The sequence below is a fragment of the Anomalospiza imberbis genome, chromosome 13, assembly GCF_031753505.1.
Source record: "Anomalospiza imberbis isolate Cuckoo-Finch-1a 21T00152 chromosome 13, ASM3175350v1, whole genome shotgun sequence".
Classification (NCBI taxonomy): domain Eukaryota; kingdom Metazoa; phylum Chordata; class Aves; order Passeriformes; family Viduidae; genus Anomalospiza; species Anomalospiza imberbis.
The window spans coordinates 4,093,190-4,112,043 of NC_089693.1; the positions used below are offsets into that span (position 1 = coordinate 4,093,190).

The 18,854-nt window shown below is 44.8% G+C and overlaps 1 protein-coding gene and 1 long non-coding RNA gene across 2 annotated transcripts in view; one reads left to right on the forward strand and one right to left on the reverse strand.

Annotated features, from left to right (window-relative positions):
* Positions 1-6,503, forward strand: part of LOC137481752 (uncharacterized) — a 79,760-nt gene extending 73,257 nt beyond the window's left edge. The window contains exon 3 of the long non-coding RNA XR_011003644.1: positions 4,062-6,503. This is a non-coding gene — a long non-coding RNA (uncharacterized lncRNA). The remainder of the gene's footprint in view (positions 1-4,061) is intronic.
* ARRDC4 (arrestin domain containing 4) lies at positions 5,861-14,873 on the reverse strand. The gene is made up of 8 exons (XM_068203646.1): positions 14,483-14,873; positions 13,385-13,451; positions 12,960-13,107; positions 11,080-11,182; positions 10,123-10,379; positions 9,300-9,462; positions 8,666-8,820; positions 5,861-8,547 (listed from the first exon to the last, which is right to left on the reverse strand). The coding sequence occupies exons 1-8, from the start codon at positions 14,820-14,822 to the stop codon at positions 8,491-8,493; spliced, it is 1,290 nt and encodes a 429-aa protein (XP_068059747.1). The 5' UTR covers positions 14,823-14,873; the 3' UTR covers positions 5,861-8,490.
* Positions 14,874-18,854: the final 3,981 nt, after the last annotated feature.

The window sequence follows — 18,854 nt, forward strand, 5'->3', positions numbered from 1 at the left end:
ATGTCATTATTCAAACAAGCGCTGGCACGGGAGCAGTCCCGCGGTGTGCGAGCCGTGTCCTGCTGCCAGACCCTGCGCAGGAAGGCTGCCCTGCTGCTCCTGGAATGGTGGCTCACCCAAGAAGGGGCATCTCCTGGCATCCCAGAATGCCTCCCACAGCCCTGCCGGCCAGAGAGCCAGGAACACGTGCCAGCCATGGCAGGATCACTTCCCACTCGGCACAGCAGAGGCTGCGGCACAGCCTTGATGGTTTCATTCGTTGGCTCACAGGAGCTGAGCTGGCAAGGAGAGCTGTGACAGCAAGAGCACAGCAAACCCTGTTCCCTGCCTTCCTCTGCCACCCCCTGCCCTGGGCAGGGATTTTGGGATCCATGTGATTTAGGTGTGAGGGGGCAGGGAAGGGTTGAACAGTTGAGGTCTGGCGATAGAACAGCCCTCTTTGCTCAGGGATTGGAGTTGTGATGCAGCCAAGATAACAGTGATTGGCGTGCCCTTGTCTGGGAAGAAGGGAGTGGTCAGGGTGCAGTTGGAGTGGGAGGAATCACTGCCTGCTCAGGCCTGTGGGTGATGGCTGATGCCTGGGAAAAGTGGCACCACTGTAAATGGATGGAGAGCGTGGGTGGGGGAGAGAAAGAGGGGATGGTAAACAACCAAGCCTGGTCCATCCTGGATTTCCATCCTGCATTAAATTAAAACATGCCAAGGCTGATGTTGTTGAACTCCATGTCAGGCCGTTCTCTGTCGTGCTTTTCCCTTCCCAAAGGAAAATTTTCCAGCAGCATGTATTTAACAGTGAGTGTTGCAGGCAGAGATGGGGATCCCCCTGAACTGTGAACTGTTGTAGGCATGGGAACCTCTCTAAACAGCCTTGAAGTCATTTTCTCAACATGCCTGGATCCCAAGTGTGTGCCAGATCCCCGTGAGTACAGTCTGGCTGGGATAAAACAGGCAGCTTAATGACAGGAGATGCAAGTGATTGCTGGGTGAAGCCTTTCTGAGCAGAAGGAGGAGGCTGAATCCTCATGGAAATTCTCTGCTTTGGACTGGCCTGAGGTGGGGGTTGGAGTGGGGCTGAGGGAGGATTCAGCCTGTGATGTGCCAAATGCATCAGGGGGTGACAGAACAGCTCAGCTGAGCATGGGGACAAAATATCTGTGCACGGCTTGAGCTCTGCTCTGAGTGTTTGGTGTGGATTGCAGAAAGTTGCATTTGATAAATGACTTTAAGCAAGATAAATTACTTGAGTGCAAGAGGGAAGGGTGGTGCTCTTAGCACTGCTTGGGCTTTCCTACCAGCTCACACGATGCACAACCCCTCACCACACACAGCCGTGGGAGCCACGCATGCTCAGAGCCCCAAATCCTTCTGAAGATTGGTACCAAGTGACTTCACGAAGGAAATGCTGTGAAAAATCAACAAGGGCAGCTTAAGATTCCTGCACAAAATGCCATGTCATTTGCCATGTCATCTTGTCAGCAAAAGCCCATGAGATTTTTACCCTTCTGTCAAAGTCCCATGGAAACAAAACCTGAGGACAAGATGAGCTGGTTCTCCAGCGACATGGCACACATGGTGTCTGCAAAAACACCTCCACTGCAGGAATACTGATCTCTGTCAGTCCTCAAACTGCTGTTGGCTTTGCTGCATACCTTAAAAAGAAGGATGTACTGAAGAAGGCAAGACCTCTCCAGTGTGACCAGTGACAGATACCCGCACGGTTTGTTCCAATAAGGTAGATACAATTTTTGCGTTGAAAGTTGTTTCTCCTTTCGTAACTCCCCAACAGCAGGTGTTTCTTTTGTGCTGTCAGGAACAGGTGGGCAGAGGTCTGCAGGACAGTCCAGGCTTTTCTTGCCTCTGTCTGGTTGGCCATTGCAAAGGGGTGACCTTGACCCTTCTTGGGTGAAGGGAGTTCACTGTATAATTAAGCACTGTGCCAAATCCATGGAAAACAACAACAGTAACAACAGAACCCCAAGACAGACATTACCCAACTTCAGTGTGGAGCAGAGTGTCCTGTCCAGTGTATCATCCTGCCTCCTTCCTCATACTCCTCTGTAAACACCATTTACGTGTGGGATTATACAATCCATGTGTTCCCTGCAGTTCTGGGATCCCTTCACTTGTTCCACCCACTGGACTAGTTGTAACAGGCACTAAATTATGGGGGTTTTGTTGCTTGCTTAGTTTACACACCTGCAATTTCCTGGTTTATATGTCCAGAGGTTTTAGTCTTTAATTTAATATTATTCATAGATTTTATTATTAGTTCACTTTGTAAAGCACCTTAATGGGCAATGTCTGTTTAATTATACATGGCAAAACCTACAGAAACAAAGGAAAATTGACCCAATTTGTTAACAGCTGGTTTACAAAGATTCCCTGAGGTGACTGAGCATTGCTTTTCCTTTTTATTGTACTTCACACATTTCCAAACTCGTGTCAGTTCAGTTCTCATCTAACCTCTCCCTCTGAAGCAGCCTCAGCGTGGCTGCCCCTCCTCCCTGCCACCCCAAGCCCAACATTTTGTCAGCTGTCTGAGGCAGGAGGAAGGAACCGACACAGTTCTGTGGGTTGTTTTTTTTTTTCCTGGTGCCAGTGGAAACGTGATCACATCTATTATGGAGATGACCAAGAAGCATTTTTCTACAAGTAAACCATGGCTAAATGTCTCCGGATTGGTTCAAGTACCCCCTTTATGCAGCAAAAGCTGCCACAGGCACGGGGATGGTGTGTGCCCTTGTGGAGGTGCTCAGCACAGGCTGTCTGCGAGGTGGGTGAGGTGCAGCTCTGGTTTGTATTGTTGGAATCTGTTTGAGCATCAGCTCCACCGTCTCCTGGATGCAGCATTAATTAAACAGAATGGCCCCGCTCCAGGCCCCAGTGGACACGCATCCACATGGCAACTGTGAGCCTTGTCAGCAGCAAGAGATTAAGGAATTAATTGGCAGGGTTAATCTTCGTGTCAGGGTTGGAAATGAATTGTTAATTTGTTTGGATGAGTGTAAAGTCCTCTCGCAGCGATGGCAGGTGGGATCACATGAGGGAAAGCCTGCAAAGCTGCCCTTCCTGGGGACCTTTCTGCTTCACACCTCTGTGAACAGACATCTCCAGCTCTTTGCCCCCAAAGCGTGAGACTCCCAGGCAGGGTCGGAGGACCCTGTGTCACTCCCATCCTTGCAGGTGACAGCGCAGCTGCTCCAGCCTGTGACGTGGGAGAAGGTCTGGCTGCAGCTTGGGAGGGCCCCTTTGAATTCCAGCCTTTCTGATCTTGCTCCCTTGTGCTAAGCAGGTCTGCCTGTGCATGGCAGGTACTGGGCGAGGCCAACCTGCCCCAGGATCTGAGTGAGGGAGAGACATGCTCACACCAAAATGCCATTTTTGGGGCACAGTGTGAAAAACTCGATCAGCCTGTGTGGACACTAAGCCCTCTCAGACACTTCTCTTCCAGGACACTGTAGAATGTCTGTCAGGTCAGTCATTGCTTTTCCTTTTCTGCTCTCATTTTACACTCTGGACAGCAGAATATTTCCTTTAGTATCTTTCTAATTTCTTAAGGCTACTGAATTGGTCACATCACATTAAGACATAGGAGAAAAGCACTTCAGGCCTCAAATAATTTAAATGAAGTTACAACTTTTGTCACTTGTGCTCTCTTTTGCACATTGATTAGTCTAATTAGTTCAGTAATAAGAATCACTTTCTCCTCCTGCTGGGGTCTGATATGTTGTGACCAACACAACCTGATTCTAGACATGACATCAAAGAGACCTATGCAGAGACCTGGAATTTTTCTGGGTGTGCAACAATCCTCTTTAAGACCTTGCAGTCAAAATCCTGCTTCTGTTCTCACCTCTATCAATGCCCAGTGCCTCATTTATGAGGAGGCTGCTGCTGTTCCAGGGCACTGTAAAAAACCAAGAGTTTTTCATTGCCAAAAATTGGCTGGGTTTAGCCTACTTGCTCCAACTTTCACCCTGTCTTTCATTTGTCTCATCCCTACAGGCAGCCAGGTGGCTGAATGTCAGCCAAAACTAAGAAGGATCTCTTTTCTTTTGAAGGGATGAGTGTTTGGAGATTTATCAGTAGCACAGTTGAATCTGCCCTGTGTAGGTAAGAAGGCCCACGGCACGTTGTTGGCATGAGCAGCTACTCCAGTGTACTCCCACCTGAGTTGCCATTTTCTATTCCACATAAAACCACTCTTCAGAGGTTTTTGACATTATTATTAGTCACTTGTCCTAAAATGTCAATGATGCAGTGATACTAGAGTTTTTCTGTACTGTCATTTCCTATTAATTGCTTAGAAATAATGACAACATAATTTGGAACAAGACTGTCACCTTGTCTATGCCATATATAAAATGTTAATACTAAAAGTGGACTGGGTTCATGCTAGACCTAATTAGTTCTTTGGAGAATTTACTTTGTGCAGCAGCCTGGACTGTCCATATTGATGTTAACATATTATATAATCAGCTTTGGAACAGGCAGCAGTCTGAAGGCCAGGTTCTGTGTCCCTATGCTAAGTCACTACCCTGAGGAGAGCACTGAAAATCAGCAGAATTTGACTAGAAAATAGAGCACAAATGCCTGGGTTTTCTAAGGAGTTGTAGAACAACTGATTATCTCCAAATCAACATTGTTTGCAAACTGTGCTCTTCAAACATGTTTGTATTGCTATATATATAGCAGAGATTTTACAAAATGAGTTAGATGTTCCCTTTTGCTGTCCAAAGTGGGTGGTGAAGTCATGGAACATGCTATTTTGATAATTTGGAACATGCCCCAAGAGCCGATTAAATGATCTCTCTTGCTCTGTACGTAAACTGTGCGTTTCCATGCAAGCACCAGAAGGGTTAGAGCTGCAAACATGAGCCTGCAGGATCTGCTCCATCTCTGCCTGGCTTTTTACTACCTGTTTAAACACCAAACATATTTTAACAGACAATTACAGCTTGTCAACTGAAATACTATCATTTAGTGAGAGAGCTTTAAAAAAAAAAAAAAACTAAGACCAGTATTTGAGGTTTTGAATTTTCCTTTTTATGAATCATGACTCCTCTGCTGGTTCTGGTGCTTGAATAGGCCTAAGAAATTCCTCCCTGGCACAAGTGGCCCAGAGAAGCTGTGGCTGCACCTGGATCCCTTCAAGTGTTCAAGGACAAGCTGGACCAGGCTTGGAGCAAACTGGGATAGTGGAAGGGGTCCCTGCCCATGGCAGGGGGTTGAATGGGATGGGCTTTAAGGTCCCTTTCAACCCAAACTATTCTGTGATTCCATGATCCTGAACAGCATCTTCCCCTCGACTTTCTATGGAGAAATTTGCCATCTTCCCTCAGACATGGAAACAGGAAGAAGAAATCAACTATTGTCTTTGTTCCTCAAACCCCTGGGAGGCAGGACTCTGATGGAGATTTATCATCTCACTCCTGGCTCAGGTGAGCAGTGGGGCAGGTACAGTTTGTCACCTCTTTCCCCACAGCAGCAGGTTCTCTGCTTTAGTCATTCTGCACTCTGGTTCTAAGAATGTTCTGATGTATTTATCTTTACTTTGTTGCTTTGGTCTTGTCTGAAGGAAACAAAATATCCTCAAACATGAATATGTGAGATGAAGGATCCAATTAAGAGCTCACATCCTTCAATCCTTACAGGTAAGATCCCCTATTACATAAAAACTATGGGTGGGAGTAGGCCCTGTTTGATCAATTTGTTCCAGTTCTTGGTTATGAATAGTTCAGGGAACTAAAACAGTGACACATGAAGGCATAATTCCCAGATCAGAGAAGAATTAAGAGATCTGTAGGGTAGAATAAAGGTATTTTCTGACACAGCACCAAACCAGAGATGAACAGCACAATGTAGCTTTGACACTTTTATTAACAAAGAACCCATGGGGCTCATTCATTAGTACAAAATACAATCATGTTCCTGTATGTTAAACAGCTTTTTTATTTTGTCTCTTTTAAACTGTTTCACAGTTATGAAAACAAAGCCCCTGCATATTGAACTTATTATTGTGCAAACAGTAATTATTTTTAAGGATCAATTTCTGCACTAAGCCAAGTGCCAGAGAGCAGAACTTAATCTTTTCACCCCTCCTTTGAAGGGCCATGTGTGCTTCCTAAGAAACACATAATAGTTGACTTTTTTTGCAGCAAACAATCTAAGGCCACAGTTTATCTGCAAAGAATAGAAAACAACTCAAAGATTTTAGAAAAAAAAAAAAAGGAAAAAAGCAAACCTTTACCCTTCATACTGCTGTTTGCTTAACCATGACTATACCAGGTAGCACACATCACCTATCAGGTATTACAGTCCAAAAAAGCACCTAATGTTCTTTAAGCCAATATTTGAAATTATTACCATGCAAGTTATTACACAACCAAATTACTTTTCAAGTAACTATAATGGTATCTGTTTAGGGAAAAGATGCTTGTTCCCTTTCCAGATGATGTGAATGAAAATCCTGCATTGATTGTATGGGCAGGCCCTCACTTGAATAAATAAAAAGGCATGAGAGCTACACCTTGAGACTTAAATAATCATTTTTAGACTGTCCTTTCTAAATCATGCACTCAAATTTTGGTTAAAGCTGCATTTGCTATAGAAGACAATACTAAATGTTGCAAATGAAAGTAGTAACTGCAGTTTGGAAATGTGAATCTCCAGCAGTCTGTTTTTCACACTGATGGAAAAGGGATTTGAGGTGTAGTGCTAGAAATTAGACAATGTAAGGAAGTTAAACTAAAAGAAGACTAAAAATATATATCCATGTATGCCTGTAGAAAAATCCCTGCTTCTGAACTGAAGAGACAGATTTCACAAAAAACCATTTAGACTTTGTTTAAACTGCAGTTATTGATGGAATGAAGGAAACTGAATTGCTCTTTTTGTAATTACCAGAAAGTACACTGTTTTACCACATGAAGCACCGGGGTTTAACCCCAAACCTTTCTGTAAGACATATGGAGTATTTCTAGGAGTCCAAAATCCCCTGTATTTCAAAGACAGGACTGTAAACATGCATGTTGACAATGCTGTTTTCTGCTCCTGTAAGTGATCTGTTGGTGATTGTTTACTGATCCCAATTGATGGTTGGCAGGAAACAAACATTCTACTTTTAAATGAAGGCAGCAGAAGGGCAAGTAAATGCTGTGCCTTCACTCTTAGCAGCAACAAACTCTCACTGTTCTCAATGACCTGAGGAAGAAAACATTAAAATATTGCACCAAAACAAAATTAAACAGCAAAAACAAACAAGGAAACACACCAACATCTATAGTATGGATAGCAAATGACCAGTGCAGCCCCTGACAATAGATCTTTAGACAAAAATGCAGGAGTAATGAAAAGCTTTGTGCCATTACCAGAGGACTTTGTTCCCCTGATGTCTGCTTTCACTTCAGTTATAAGCTATGTCTATTCTGGGTATATTTACACCTCTCCCTACACCTTGTAGCTCATTCACTAACCACAGAAACCATTTAGGGTCCCTTTTAGAACCTTGAAGTATACTGGAGCTTTAACAAGACTTTTTTTTTGGTCTCAAATCTGACCATAAGTAAATATCCAAAACAGAGGTAGGCTTATAAAGGCTTTTGAATAAATAAATATTGTCCATTTTGCCAAGTATACCTGCTGCTGGCAAAAGGTTTCTCCCTTGCCATGCTTCCCCTTATCATGCTATCCATAGGCTTAAGATGCAGAAGAAGAACTCACAGTAGAAGAGGTTAGAGTAATTCCCTTAAGAAATCCCTTGAAAGAAAGCATAGTGCATAAGCTCGTCTCAAAGTTCAGTTTGTTCCACACTTGTCTCTTGCATTCAGGAAATTGTTGCCTTTGTAATATTGTGTAACAGCCATTCTGTCATCCATGGTGGTGTTCTCAGGATCATGATGAATGAGGAAATAGTACCACTTAGCAGTCGTGAGAAGGGCAGGTTCCCATCAAATACGAAGTTAAGACTTCGCTCTGTGGTGCAGTAGTGCTCCTTTTTTGGATGCAGACAGTGCAAAGCTGAAGCCCCTTGAACACTGGAATCTTTTGGAAATGTTTTCTTACCCCACATTCTGTTCTACTACAGGAGTTCTCAACGTCACTATATACATTCTTCCAGAGAGTTGCAAACATAATATTAATTCTTTTCTTTTCAGAAGATCCACCCATCTCCTCCTCGTACTTTGTGTAGTGTATCCACTTTTTGGAAAACATTCAGTATTTCACTGATGCATTTTCATTTCAGTATTTTCAGGTACTTCTCAAGTATCCCAAGCTCAGCTGCTCCCCTGGTTATCCTCTGTGCAGACTAATCCAGGAGGTTCTCTTTTATCACCAAACGTGCTCATACCTCCTTCTCCATTATCCTTTGCCTTTCTCATACACAGACTGAATTTTTGAAAAAGAAAACAGTTTCCTTTTTAGCTGCACTACCAGCTTAAGCAGCAGAAAGATTAAGACATTCATCACAATGATGCTCATTACAAATCCTCAGAGCATGAATGAAACAGGCTGAACTTCTTCTACATCAGTTGGATGTGGATCAATCTAAGGAGAGAAGAAAGACAACAGTTACTGCCTGCAATTCCTGCATTTAAGTATGCGTGTGGGTTATTTTTTTTTGCCATATGACAATAAAAACACCACCTGCTATTTATTTTCTTACCTCTGAATAAAGAGGTGGAGGCTGAAACCGGAACTCTTGTATGTAAGCAAAGACAGGACAACACAACTGTTCCTCACAGTCAATGGGAAGTGGATAAGCAGGAACATGTCTGGAAAACTCTTCCTCAGACACTACATCAGCATAATTTGGTGGTGCTGAAACACAAGAGATGCTTCTGTCATATTTCAAACTATTCACTCACTCACAGCAAGAACATGTGTATTACAGTATATCCAGGACCCCAAAAATTGTATTGGAAGTGCACTGAACTCATAAATACTGTAACTAAAATGATTTTTTCAGTAAACTCAGGTGATTCAGCAGAATACAGAGAGTGCTGTGCTTTTAGGATAACTCCAGCAACAAACCTGTGTTGTATCAAGATATATTAAGTAATGAGTAGAATATTCCCACCATCAGAAGTTGGTTGTTTCAGTCAGATGGGGTACAGAGAGACTTCAGGAAGGCTGGAGTTGGGTTAACCTCACCAATCGTTTTGGATCTCAATTTGAGAACTTTGTGAGTCATATTTCCATTGCCTACATCCCTGGCAGTGCCCTTAAACTGGCACTGCACCCATCTGCTGCAGACAGTGCTGTGCTGGATTAGAGACAGTTCAATATGTATTTATTACCTTCAGGGTGCTCAGGCATGGTCAATGCCAGCCAACTCATATCCATACTAAACTGGCTGGTAATGCTGGAGTTTCTGCTTGAAAATCCAATACATGGAATAGTGCCAATCACCACAGGCATTTCAATCATCAATTTCTTAGCACCAGGAATATGGATATACACCTATGTGACAACCCCCAAACAGAAGAAAAAAACATCATGAGACCCCATTGAATGCTGCTCTTAAAAGCTGCCCTACTCCCTGCACTGCAAATTTAAAAAATAAGAGCTTTGTCATCCCAGATATGCTTAGCTAATACCCTGGCAGCTTTCCTTATTTTACAGCAGTTTCCTTCTTTCTGTAACTTGTCTCTAAGTGACATTCAAAAATAAAAAGCATCTTGACAAACATAATTATGGACTTGACTCTCAGTGTTATCTTCCCATTTCTAGAAAGAATCACGTGAGGACCCCATTCAGCTTGAAATGCTCTCCCAAAACAACCCCTGCATGTCTGAAACTAAGCTGCTTCTTCCTCAGAAACATTTCTCCCTTTTCCACATTATTCCCATCTTTCCATCTCAGAATCTCTTTCTGACCTTCAGTCTCTCATGTACGTGGTTGATGCTGTTTATTTTTCGCAGAGTCATAGAATGGTAAGGGTCAGAAGGGATCTTAAAGATCATCTAATTCTAACCCCTCACCACGGGCTGGGACACCCTTCTCTAGATTTGTATTTATTGTAGTGCCCAAGTTAAAAACCTAACAGCTACTCAGTAAATTCTTCCGTTCCCAATTGAATGCAATATTTCAAGTTTGTACATTTGAAAACCCAATACTTACAGCTAATGAATATTCTACTCTAATAATGCAGCAGTCAAGTATTGATGGGGATACAGGTGGGATTTTCAGAGTTTTCCCATTCCAGGTATCTGTACTCCCAGAGGCAATGTGGTTTCCTCGGACATTGGCAACCATCTGACGGAAGGTTTTTGTCTTCCCACTGGCCAGGTAAGTTTGTGTTTGGAAAATGGCAGCTTTTGGAACAATCAAACGAGAAGAGCAGTTCTCAATTTCTGCATAGATTGGGATGGCTTCCCCTTAGAGACAGAAAAAGTCCAATGAATAATTGATATTTACCAACTTTCCTCTGGGAGTATCAAAGCATGTTACACAGCACGTACATCATCTGCAGTGTTATGAGAACAATACTTGCTAGGTTTCCTCAAGCCAGTTTATTTTTTTCAGAGTGGCATCCAGGCAAAATTATAGCCACCTACTATGTTTTACACATAAACAATGATTCATTTTGAAACTTTAAACATAATATGAACAAGCTATAAAAGCTTTATTTGCAAATTATGCTCCAGTCTTCCTTTTATATAGTACTAAATGAATTTCAGGATGTTTTATTTTATTTTCTCAATGAATCTAACGTTATCAAGATGAAGAAGAAGCTGCTTAAGCTCATTCTTACCCAAGTGTAAACTTACAAAAACAGGATGTAAAAACCTAATTACATCCCAGTTAAGCATTTTATCCCAGATAAAAACATTCTGTTGTTCTTTACACACAAACGTACACAGATTTTCCATAAGATTATTAACAGGACTTTCTTTCAATTTATATTCCCAAGGGGAAAGGTAAGATGATTTAAAAAAAAAATTCATTTGGATCTTAATTTACTTTTATTAAACAGAACTATTCTTTGAACTATGAAGTGTTGGCTTCACTGAGATTAAAAAAAATCCCAACCTATTAGATGCTCAGTATTCACATTTTTAAGATAACTACTCTTACCATTACAGTATCCCTTCCTCTCAATTTTGGCACTGAGAGACACTGGCCCAGAGGTGAAAAACCAACAGCCAACCATCTTCTCCTGACTTCTTAGAACAGGTGTCTATAAAATATAGAGTATTTTTCATTTTATGGGATAAAGGTCTCAGTCACTTGCAGTTTAGTGTTATGCCTATCAGTCATTGCAACCCAGCTCTAAAATCCACGTGATCTGAAGCCCTGAACTGCTCAGTGCAACTGCAGTTTTTGCCACCATGTGAAATGGAGCCAAGGTTTGGCAATCTGAACATTTCTCTTTTTAAATCGGAGACTGTACTAAGTAACACAGACCAGTGTGTCTTAGCATGTGCTTTGTCTTCAAAATGAACTTTTTTTAAAAGTCTCCTGAAATACTGTGGTGTTTATCTCCATTTTTCTCAGTGCAGAAGAATGCAGAATTAATTTTATCTGCAAACAACTAACACTTAAGCAGGTATTTTTTTTACTTTTGTACCTTTAAGAAAGGATAAATATATGTAGACACTGGGCTAAGGGGATGCACCTTCATTACTTGCAAGCCACAAAACCCCCCCAAAAATGTAGAGGCATGACAAAAAACATCTTAATTATTCAAGGACTGTCACATTGGATGACATTTACACTGCCTGTAACATTTTCATTAGAATAAACTCACAAGCATACATGTCAAGTGTCCAAGCCAGGATCAAAGCTACTCAAAATGATTTACTGGGCAGTGACACTCAGTCAATAAAATAATGCAAATTGTTTTTGTATTTTCTGTATTAGAATGAAAAAAGCCCTGTTGTTTTGCACTTTTGGTGGTAGCTTTCGAATCCATTAAGACTGGCACTGCCTTCCTGATGTGTCCCACAGGCCTCCTCTGTGCAATAACCTATGGTCTGCTTTGTCCTTACAGAACGTGGGTATGATGCCTTCAAACTCCTGAATAGAAATTCTGCTTACAGATGTCACTGCCAAAATACCCTAAGTTCTCTCTAGAATGGATTAAAATGTAAGCATGTAATGAGGGGGAAAAAAAAGCCTGCTCAAAACATCTCTTTTCTATGTTCACGTCATGATGTTAAAATTATCCTACCATTTTAAATAAAACAGAAATTACTCATTCATATTTAAATGAATAACCATTTAGATCCAGTTGCTATCATGAAAGTGCAAGGCATAATTTTATATTATTTTCATAATATGGGTTGAGATAAAAGAATCCAGCTCATTAGCTTCCATCTTGCCTATTTACTCATTACTTAATGCCTGATCTTTCTTATTACTCTACAGTATTTGCAGTGATCATTAAAAACTCAATGCTTTAATGTGGCCAAATCTGTCATAGGGAAATAACTGAAAGGATCTCTGGAGCAGCTGCATGCACACACTTCATGTTAGAAAACGACATGCAAAATGCAGGGATACGTAGCATAATGGGCTGAGCCTAAATGACAGGCTGGGCATGATTAATACTCTTCTCTAATTACTGCTCCTCAACCTGCTATTATTGTGGAGTTTAGGACACTGCAGCCCTGTGAATGTAGTTGCTCTGGTAAGAGTAACTACTCTGCACACAGACATTACTATTATTAAGCCTTATTTATGCATCTGAAGCCTGCCTAACTTTTTGGCAGGAGCATCTCTGCCAGCAGGGATGTAATCAATGGTATTAAAAAAGCCACTCTGTTTGCTATTCACAAAACCTAAGATAATCTATTTATAGAGAAAAGCTTAGGGAGCTTATATGCTTTCAGAAGTCAGAAAATTATGCTCTACAATAACATGGGAAGGGTTATGGGTGGATGGGAATGCTGCTTGGAAATGGTTTATTTGCAGGTGGTTCTACAGGGGGGAGGAGAAGTGGGGGACCCTCTTACCAAGAGAGCTGGTGAGCTGACATCGATATGGCTGATGATCTGCAGCTCTGTCTGCACACTCTGGTCAGGCACAGCAGGCCTCTCCAGAACTGCTTTCACATAGTACTGGATACTGCCATACTTCCCAGTAAAAGAGGTCACCAGAGGTCTGAAACAAGCAGTCATAAAACCATTACCTTCTATTAATAGCTCAGCTCCCAAACACTAACACTTCCTGCACACATCAACATTTCCCAATTTACAGCTTGTACTTTTAGGGCCTTGGGGAAGAAGCTGAAGCAAACAAGGCCTGTCTGCATGGTGCTTGATTAAGACAAACATATAAAGCTGATACTAAAAAAAACACAAGTCAAACTACATTAAGTTAATGTTCCACTACAAGCAGCATCCAGCACAATCCCTTCAGGTTGGATTATTGAACTTACTCTTGAGGGAGCTGAAAGCTGAACGGAAATTCATGTCTTCCATCTAGAAGAATTAAGTTTTCCTCACCTGTAGGATAAGAATGAATAGTATGCTTTAGTTATTCCAGAAATAGAACAAAGCAGACACTTTTATAAATTATTTATGTATGAAAACACCCAGATGCAAGAAGTTTTTACTGATCCCAGTGGGTTCTGGACTGTGGCCCATACTTTATTCATCCTGTGATGTGATTTCAATGAAAAACAAAAATCAAGGAAACATGGGAGACCTTGAGATCCAGCTCAGGACTCTGGCCAATTTCTAATCCAAAATGGCTCCTGCAAAGCATAAAGTAAGTTTCATTTCAGCAGGACAGCAATTAATCTACTTTTCCAATTAACAATTAAACTAGCTTCTGTGCCGAAAAACCTGCAATTTAAGGTCAGCATGAAGAAATACTACAAATACATGAGCTCCCAATTTATTCATATAGGGCCTACTGTTACACAATTTACAAGGCCTAAATCTACTTTCCCTACAGGTCAGCCTGAGCTTGCGTTTCACCCGTACAGAACGAAATGTCGTTGTTCTGGCTTTAATTTTTTTTCAACGCTGCCATAGCGCTGCAGTGTCTGAGTGACAGAGCTCCGCCACAGCAGCTTCCCCTGCCTCCTTAATCCATTGGATGAGCCTGGCTGCTTCCAGGGTCTTCCACGGCAGCTTCCCAGGAGCTGCTTGTGCCGCACACCCAGCGCGGAGGGATGGACACACGGAAGGGCCGAACCTCTCTGCACGACTCCCACACAGCGCAGGGAACCGAGCTGCTGATTTTATTTTATTCCAGTCCTGCCCGGCGTTTTTCAGCCGCCACACAGGGAATCGCGCGGCCGCGGACGAGGCGGTGAGGATCCCCGGGCACACGGCAGCGCTGCCGGCCGGTGCCCCGCCACCCGCGGCCGGTGCCCGTTCCTTCGGGCCCCGGTGCCCGTTCCCCCCTCCGCGGGCGCCTTCCCGCAGCCCTTCCCCGCTGCCGCAACGCCACCGGCCCGGTCCCACCCCGCCGCGGCTGCGGGAGCGGCCGGGCCCGCGTCCCCCTCCCCCGACCCGTCCCGCCTCACCTTCGGGCGGGTCCCGCAGGAGGCTCTGCCGGATGTCCAGGTACCGCACCTCCGCCTCCCGCCGCGGCCCCGGCCCCGGGGCCCGCACCGCCATCCCCCACGTGCCCGCCCCGGGCACCGCGCCGGGGCTCTCGCTCCAAGCGACACGCGCCCGGCCCGCGGCCTCCAGGCGCAGCCCGCGGAGCGGCAGCGGCCCCGCCAGCTCCAGCAGCACCTGCCCGGACACCGTGTCCCCACTGCAGTAGCCGCCGCCTCCGCCGCGCCGGGCCTCGTCCTCCAGTACCAGGGCCAGCGTCTTCACCGCGCCGCCGGCCCCGGGGCCCGGCCCGGCCGCCGCCATCGCTCCCCGGCCGCGGGGGAACCGCGCCCGCTCTCGCCGAGCGCTTTAAACCCGCCCGTCTCCGCCAGCGCCCGCGGCGCCGCGTCCCGCCCCCGCGCGCTGCCCATTGGCCGCCCCGCGGCCCCGCGCGCCGCCATTCGCCGCGGGCCGCCCCTGCGCCCCCGCCTCATTGGTACTCGGCGGGCGCACGCCCGGAGTGCGTCACGCTGCGTGATCGCCGCGCCGGGGCCAATCGCGCGCGGGCGAGAGCGCGTGGACAGCGCGGCGATTGGCGGGGCGGCGGCAGGGCCCCGGCGAGCGGGCCAATGGCGCGGCGCGGCCACCACGTGCACAGCCTGTGGGTAAACAGGGGCCGGGGGCGGGGCCGGGGGCGGGGCCCTCACCCCTCAGCCCTTCACGCTCCGCCGTCACGGGGCCCCGGGCGGCGGCAGCTTGGGAGTTCTGTCCCTCGCTTCGGCACCTCCTCTGCTCGCTGCCCGCCAGCCCAGCGCTGTGGGAAAGCCGTGTGCCCTTGGTGACCCCGCGCTGAGGGGAAACCTCGTCTCTCGGTGTCCCCCGGGTGCTGTCATGGGAGAGGGGGAGGCAGCGCGGTGCTGTGGGTCGGTGTCAGCCTCTCCCGCTGACAGCCGGGCTGGCTGGGACTGTTAAGGAGGGAAAAGCGTTGTGGTGCTGCTGTTCCCCACCGCGCTTTCCCTGGAGGTTACCTGCCCGTGTGAGGCCCTTTTTCACCGCACTAAAGTGCAGGAGGTGAGGGGCTTTAGTTCTAAATAAGCCGTCCTGGACAGCGTGGAAACCTCGTGCCCACACAAATACTGTGTTTCTGCACATTATAAAGCAAAAAGCTCCCTGGTTCAAGAACTTGCTCTTACAGCCCTGCTTGGTACCTGGGCAGCGAAATGGGTGCACCCCGCTGCGTGCTGTCCCACCTGAGCACATCATCCACAGGTAACACTTGGGAGATAGAATAAACAATAAATGCAAAGTTTTGCTGTTATGTTTAGAAGCAGAAGCTCAGGAAACCCCTGCAAATAGTGGAAGGGTGTAGAGTATGTCCGAGTCGCTGTGCGGGTGCGGCCACAATCATCATTCCCACAGCGGTGAGGCTGCGACAGCTCCGCGCCCACCTCCAGCCAGCCCAAGACCTGCTGCAAACCAAAATGCTTCGATTCTACTGGGCACATGCTGCAATTAATGCTGTTCTCGGCCTTGTGGTGTTTTACGCGGGCCCAGGCTGACAGCAGAGCATCTCCCAGGAGGTGTGTGTGGTGGGTGACCTGCCGGCTTTTCCACGGGTGACCGAGGAGTCATTTCCTGCTCCGTCACCTGCCCGCTCGAAGCTTCTGACAGCTGCATCTTCCTGCATTCCTCCATCCCTCTGGGGCGCTGCAAAACACCGGCCTGGTGCTTCCCAGCTGACTCAGTTAATTACTGAAATTAGCAAAACTTGTCTTCGGTCCTTGGCTTTTAAATAAATGGCCAATGAGATAAATCCAGCTTTCCTCAGAACACCTGTGGGTCCCATGAAACATAGCCTCCTATTGAGAGTTCCTTCTGTTGAGGAACTTGCCAAGAGACAGGTAGGCCTTTGGAACGCTTTTTTGTTGGCTACAAGTTCATGCACACATCCACATTAATCAATAGTGACCTGGGGAAAAGGAATGTGCTTACAGGTGGGGTGAACTCATGGGCTTTATTTCAACCTTTGGTCATGCATTCTCCAGCTCATGATGAAAATTATGTGAAGAAAATAACTCTATTATGGTGATGGTTGTTTGAATATTAGATAATTGCTGCCTGTTTGCATCTCTTTGTGCATTTGAAATAATTCTTTACAGAAACTGCAAATGTTGCATTGTAGTTGGGAATTGTGGTGTATAAAGTTGTGCTATTTTGGTATATTTTAAGTTGAATTAAACTCAGACATGGCTAGTTTTGCATCAGTCTTTTCCTTGTATGCAGTTTTTCACACTGACAAGTATCAGGTTAGTTTTGTAGTCAGCCAAGAGACTATGCTTGGATGTGCAGATTGAATATCTGCTCATTTGATGAATTTCATTAGGCACAATATGTGTGTGTGCAGACTGATTTTGAGAGTATGATACAGAGGGGGAAAAATCAGAATCCCACAACTCCATTTTTCCTGCATGAATTAGATCCTGTATAAAAGTAATTAATTCTCTTACGGGTTTATGCGACCATGCAAACATTGCCTCCCTTTCATTCTTTGCAAGTGCAAATGAGCTAGATAGGGAAATGAATAAACATGGCAAATTGCTTATGAAACAAAACATTACCCAGAATTAGAGAGAGCTGGGAGGCTTCAGTAACTCCAGCAATTAGCCTGTAGAGGACACAGTTAATAGGCACATTCTGTCACAGTCAGGTGATGCTTGTTCCAGATTTCGTTTACCCTTTAATATGTCTCTTTTTTTTTCCAACAAGGATCAAAAATCAGGACTTGTTATAATTATCATGCAGTGATTGGTTTTCTCATCTACCCATCTTTCTGTTTGAGGCGTTTTAACTGACCGACACGGTGACGTGGTAGCATGAATGGTGGAAACCACTACATGACTATTTTAGTCTCTGACAAGCCAGAAGGAAGGAAGAGGAGATGAACACTCACAGTGTGGGTGTTTGTGTGTGCCTGGTTATCTGAGTGTGGGAGTAGGTGTGATAGAGCAAGAGATATATTAACATGCTTGATTATATTTCATTCCACTCATTTTGCTGCTTTATTCAGAACTGTGTTAGAAAGAGCTGCCTGAAAAACTTAGATAATGCAAAAATTAGCTTGTAAGAGTAAAGAATACACAATGAAAGGTCTTGGAGAGTATCCACAAAGCTGTGAACAGCTCTAGAAATAATCACAGACTCATCATGAAGGGAAAGGAATTAGGAGAACATCTTCCAACCATAACTGGTAATATCCTGGCTCTGCTGGTTAACTTAGAAGTGACTGCTGTGATCAGGTCACTGAATTTAGATGGATAGTTTCTACATGCACTAATTATGTTTTAACTCATTTTAGTGCACATGTTGAAAACAGGGCTGTCAGGGTTTAAACCTGCCAGAAGAGTTTTGGAAAATGTGGAATTGATTCCAACTTTCCACAACAGGAAGGACACACAATATGTAAATAACCTTTTTTTTTTTTTTTTTTTTTTGGTGGAAGATATAAGATAAGAAATGGTCTCAGTAACAGCTTCTTGTGCCAAGAAGGTTTCTGTTTTCCAAGAATCCAAGCTGTAACTGGTGGGGGGAAGTGAGAAACTTGATGAGTATTTGCTGTCTTCTTCCTGCTCGAGGGGAGCTGAGACACAGCTCTTCATCATGAGTCAGGCACCAGGAGTTTGCCAACTAAGCCTTTCTGTTCTTAAGAGCCTGGCAGTTTAGAGAGTGAAGAGCTATTTCTGCTACTGGAAGAGGACTTGGGGAAGTGTTTATGAGAGCTGCTAACAGCTAATTTACAAATTGCAGCTCTTATTTTGTGCTTTAACATCCATTTAAGTATCTTTCTTAGCCAGTACCAAGCACAAGGGGCAAAACCCCAGTGCCTGAGCTGCAACTGAGTTCAGTGGAAGAGCCATGAGCCAGGATGTGTGTAGGTGAACAGTATGCAAATCCTGGCTTTTCTGCATGAGAGGGGAGATTTGTCCATTTACCTCATCCTTTATCTGCAAAGAACTTCAACTATCTCAGTGGCTCTGACAGATGTTAGGAAGCAGTTGGCTGAGAGCAATGTTTACTCCTGAAAGCAGATATTACAGGCTCTGGAGTTCCACAAAAGCCCTCAGAATATAAAGCCTTTTGTTTTCCCAGATACCCAGAAATCCTCATTCTGGAGTTGTTTATGGAGTCAGGACAGGGAGGCATGAGAGACAATTCCTTTTTTCCCTAATTCCTGGCCTTTTACCAGTGGGTTCCTTTATCAGCTCTGTCCCAGAACTGCAGCCCTGAGTGGAGCATGAATTCTCCCTGGCCTCCCAATCAGCATGAGAAGGCAGCAAATGGGTGCTGGTGACACTTGCT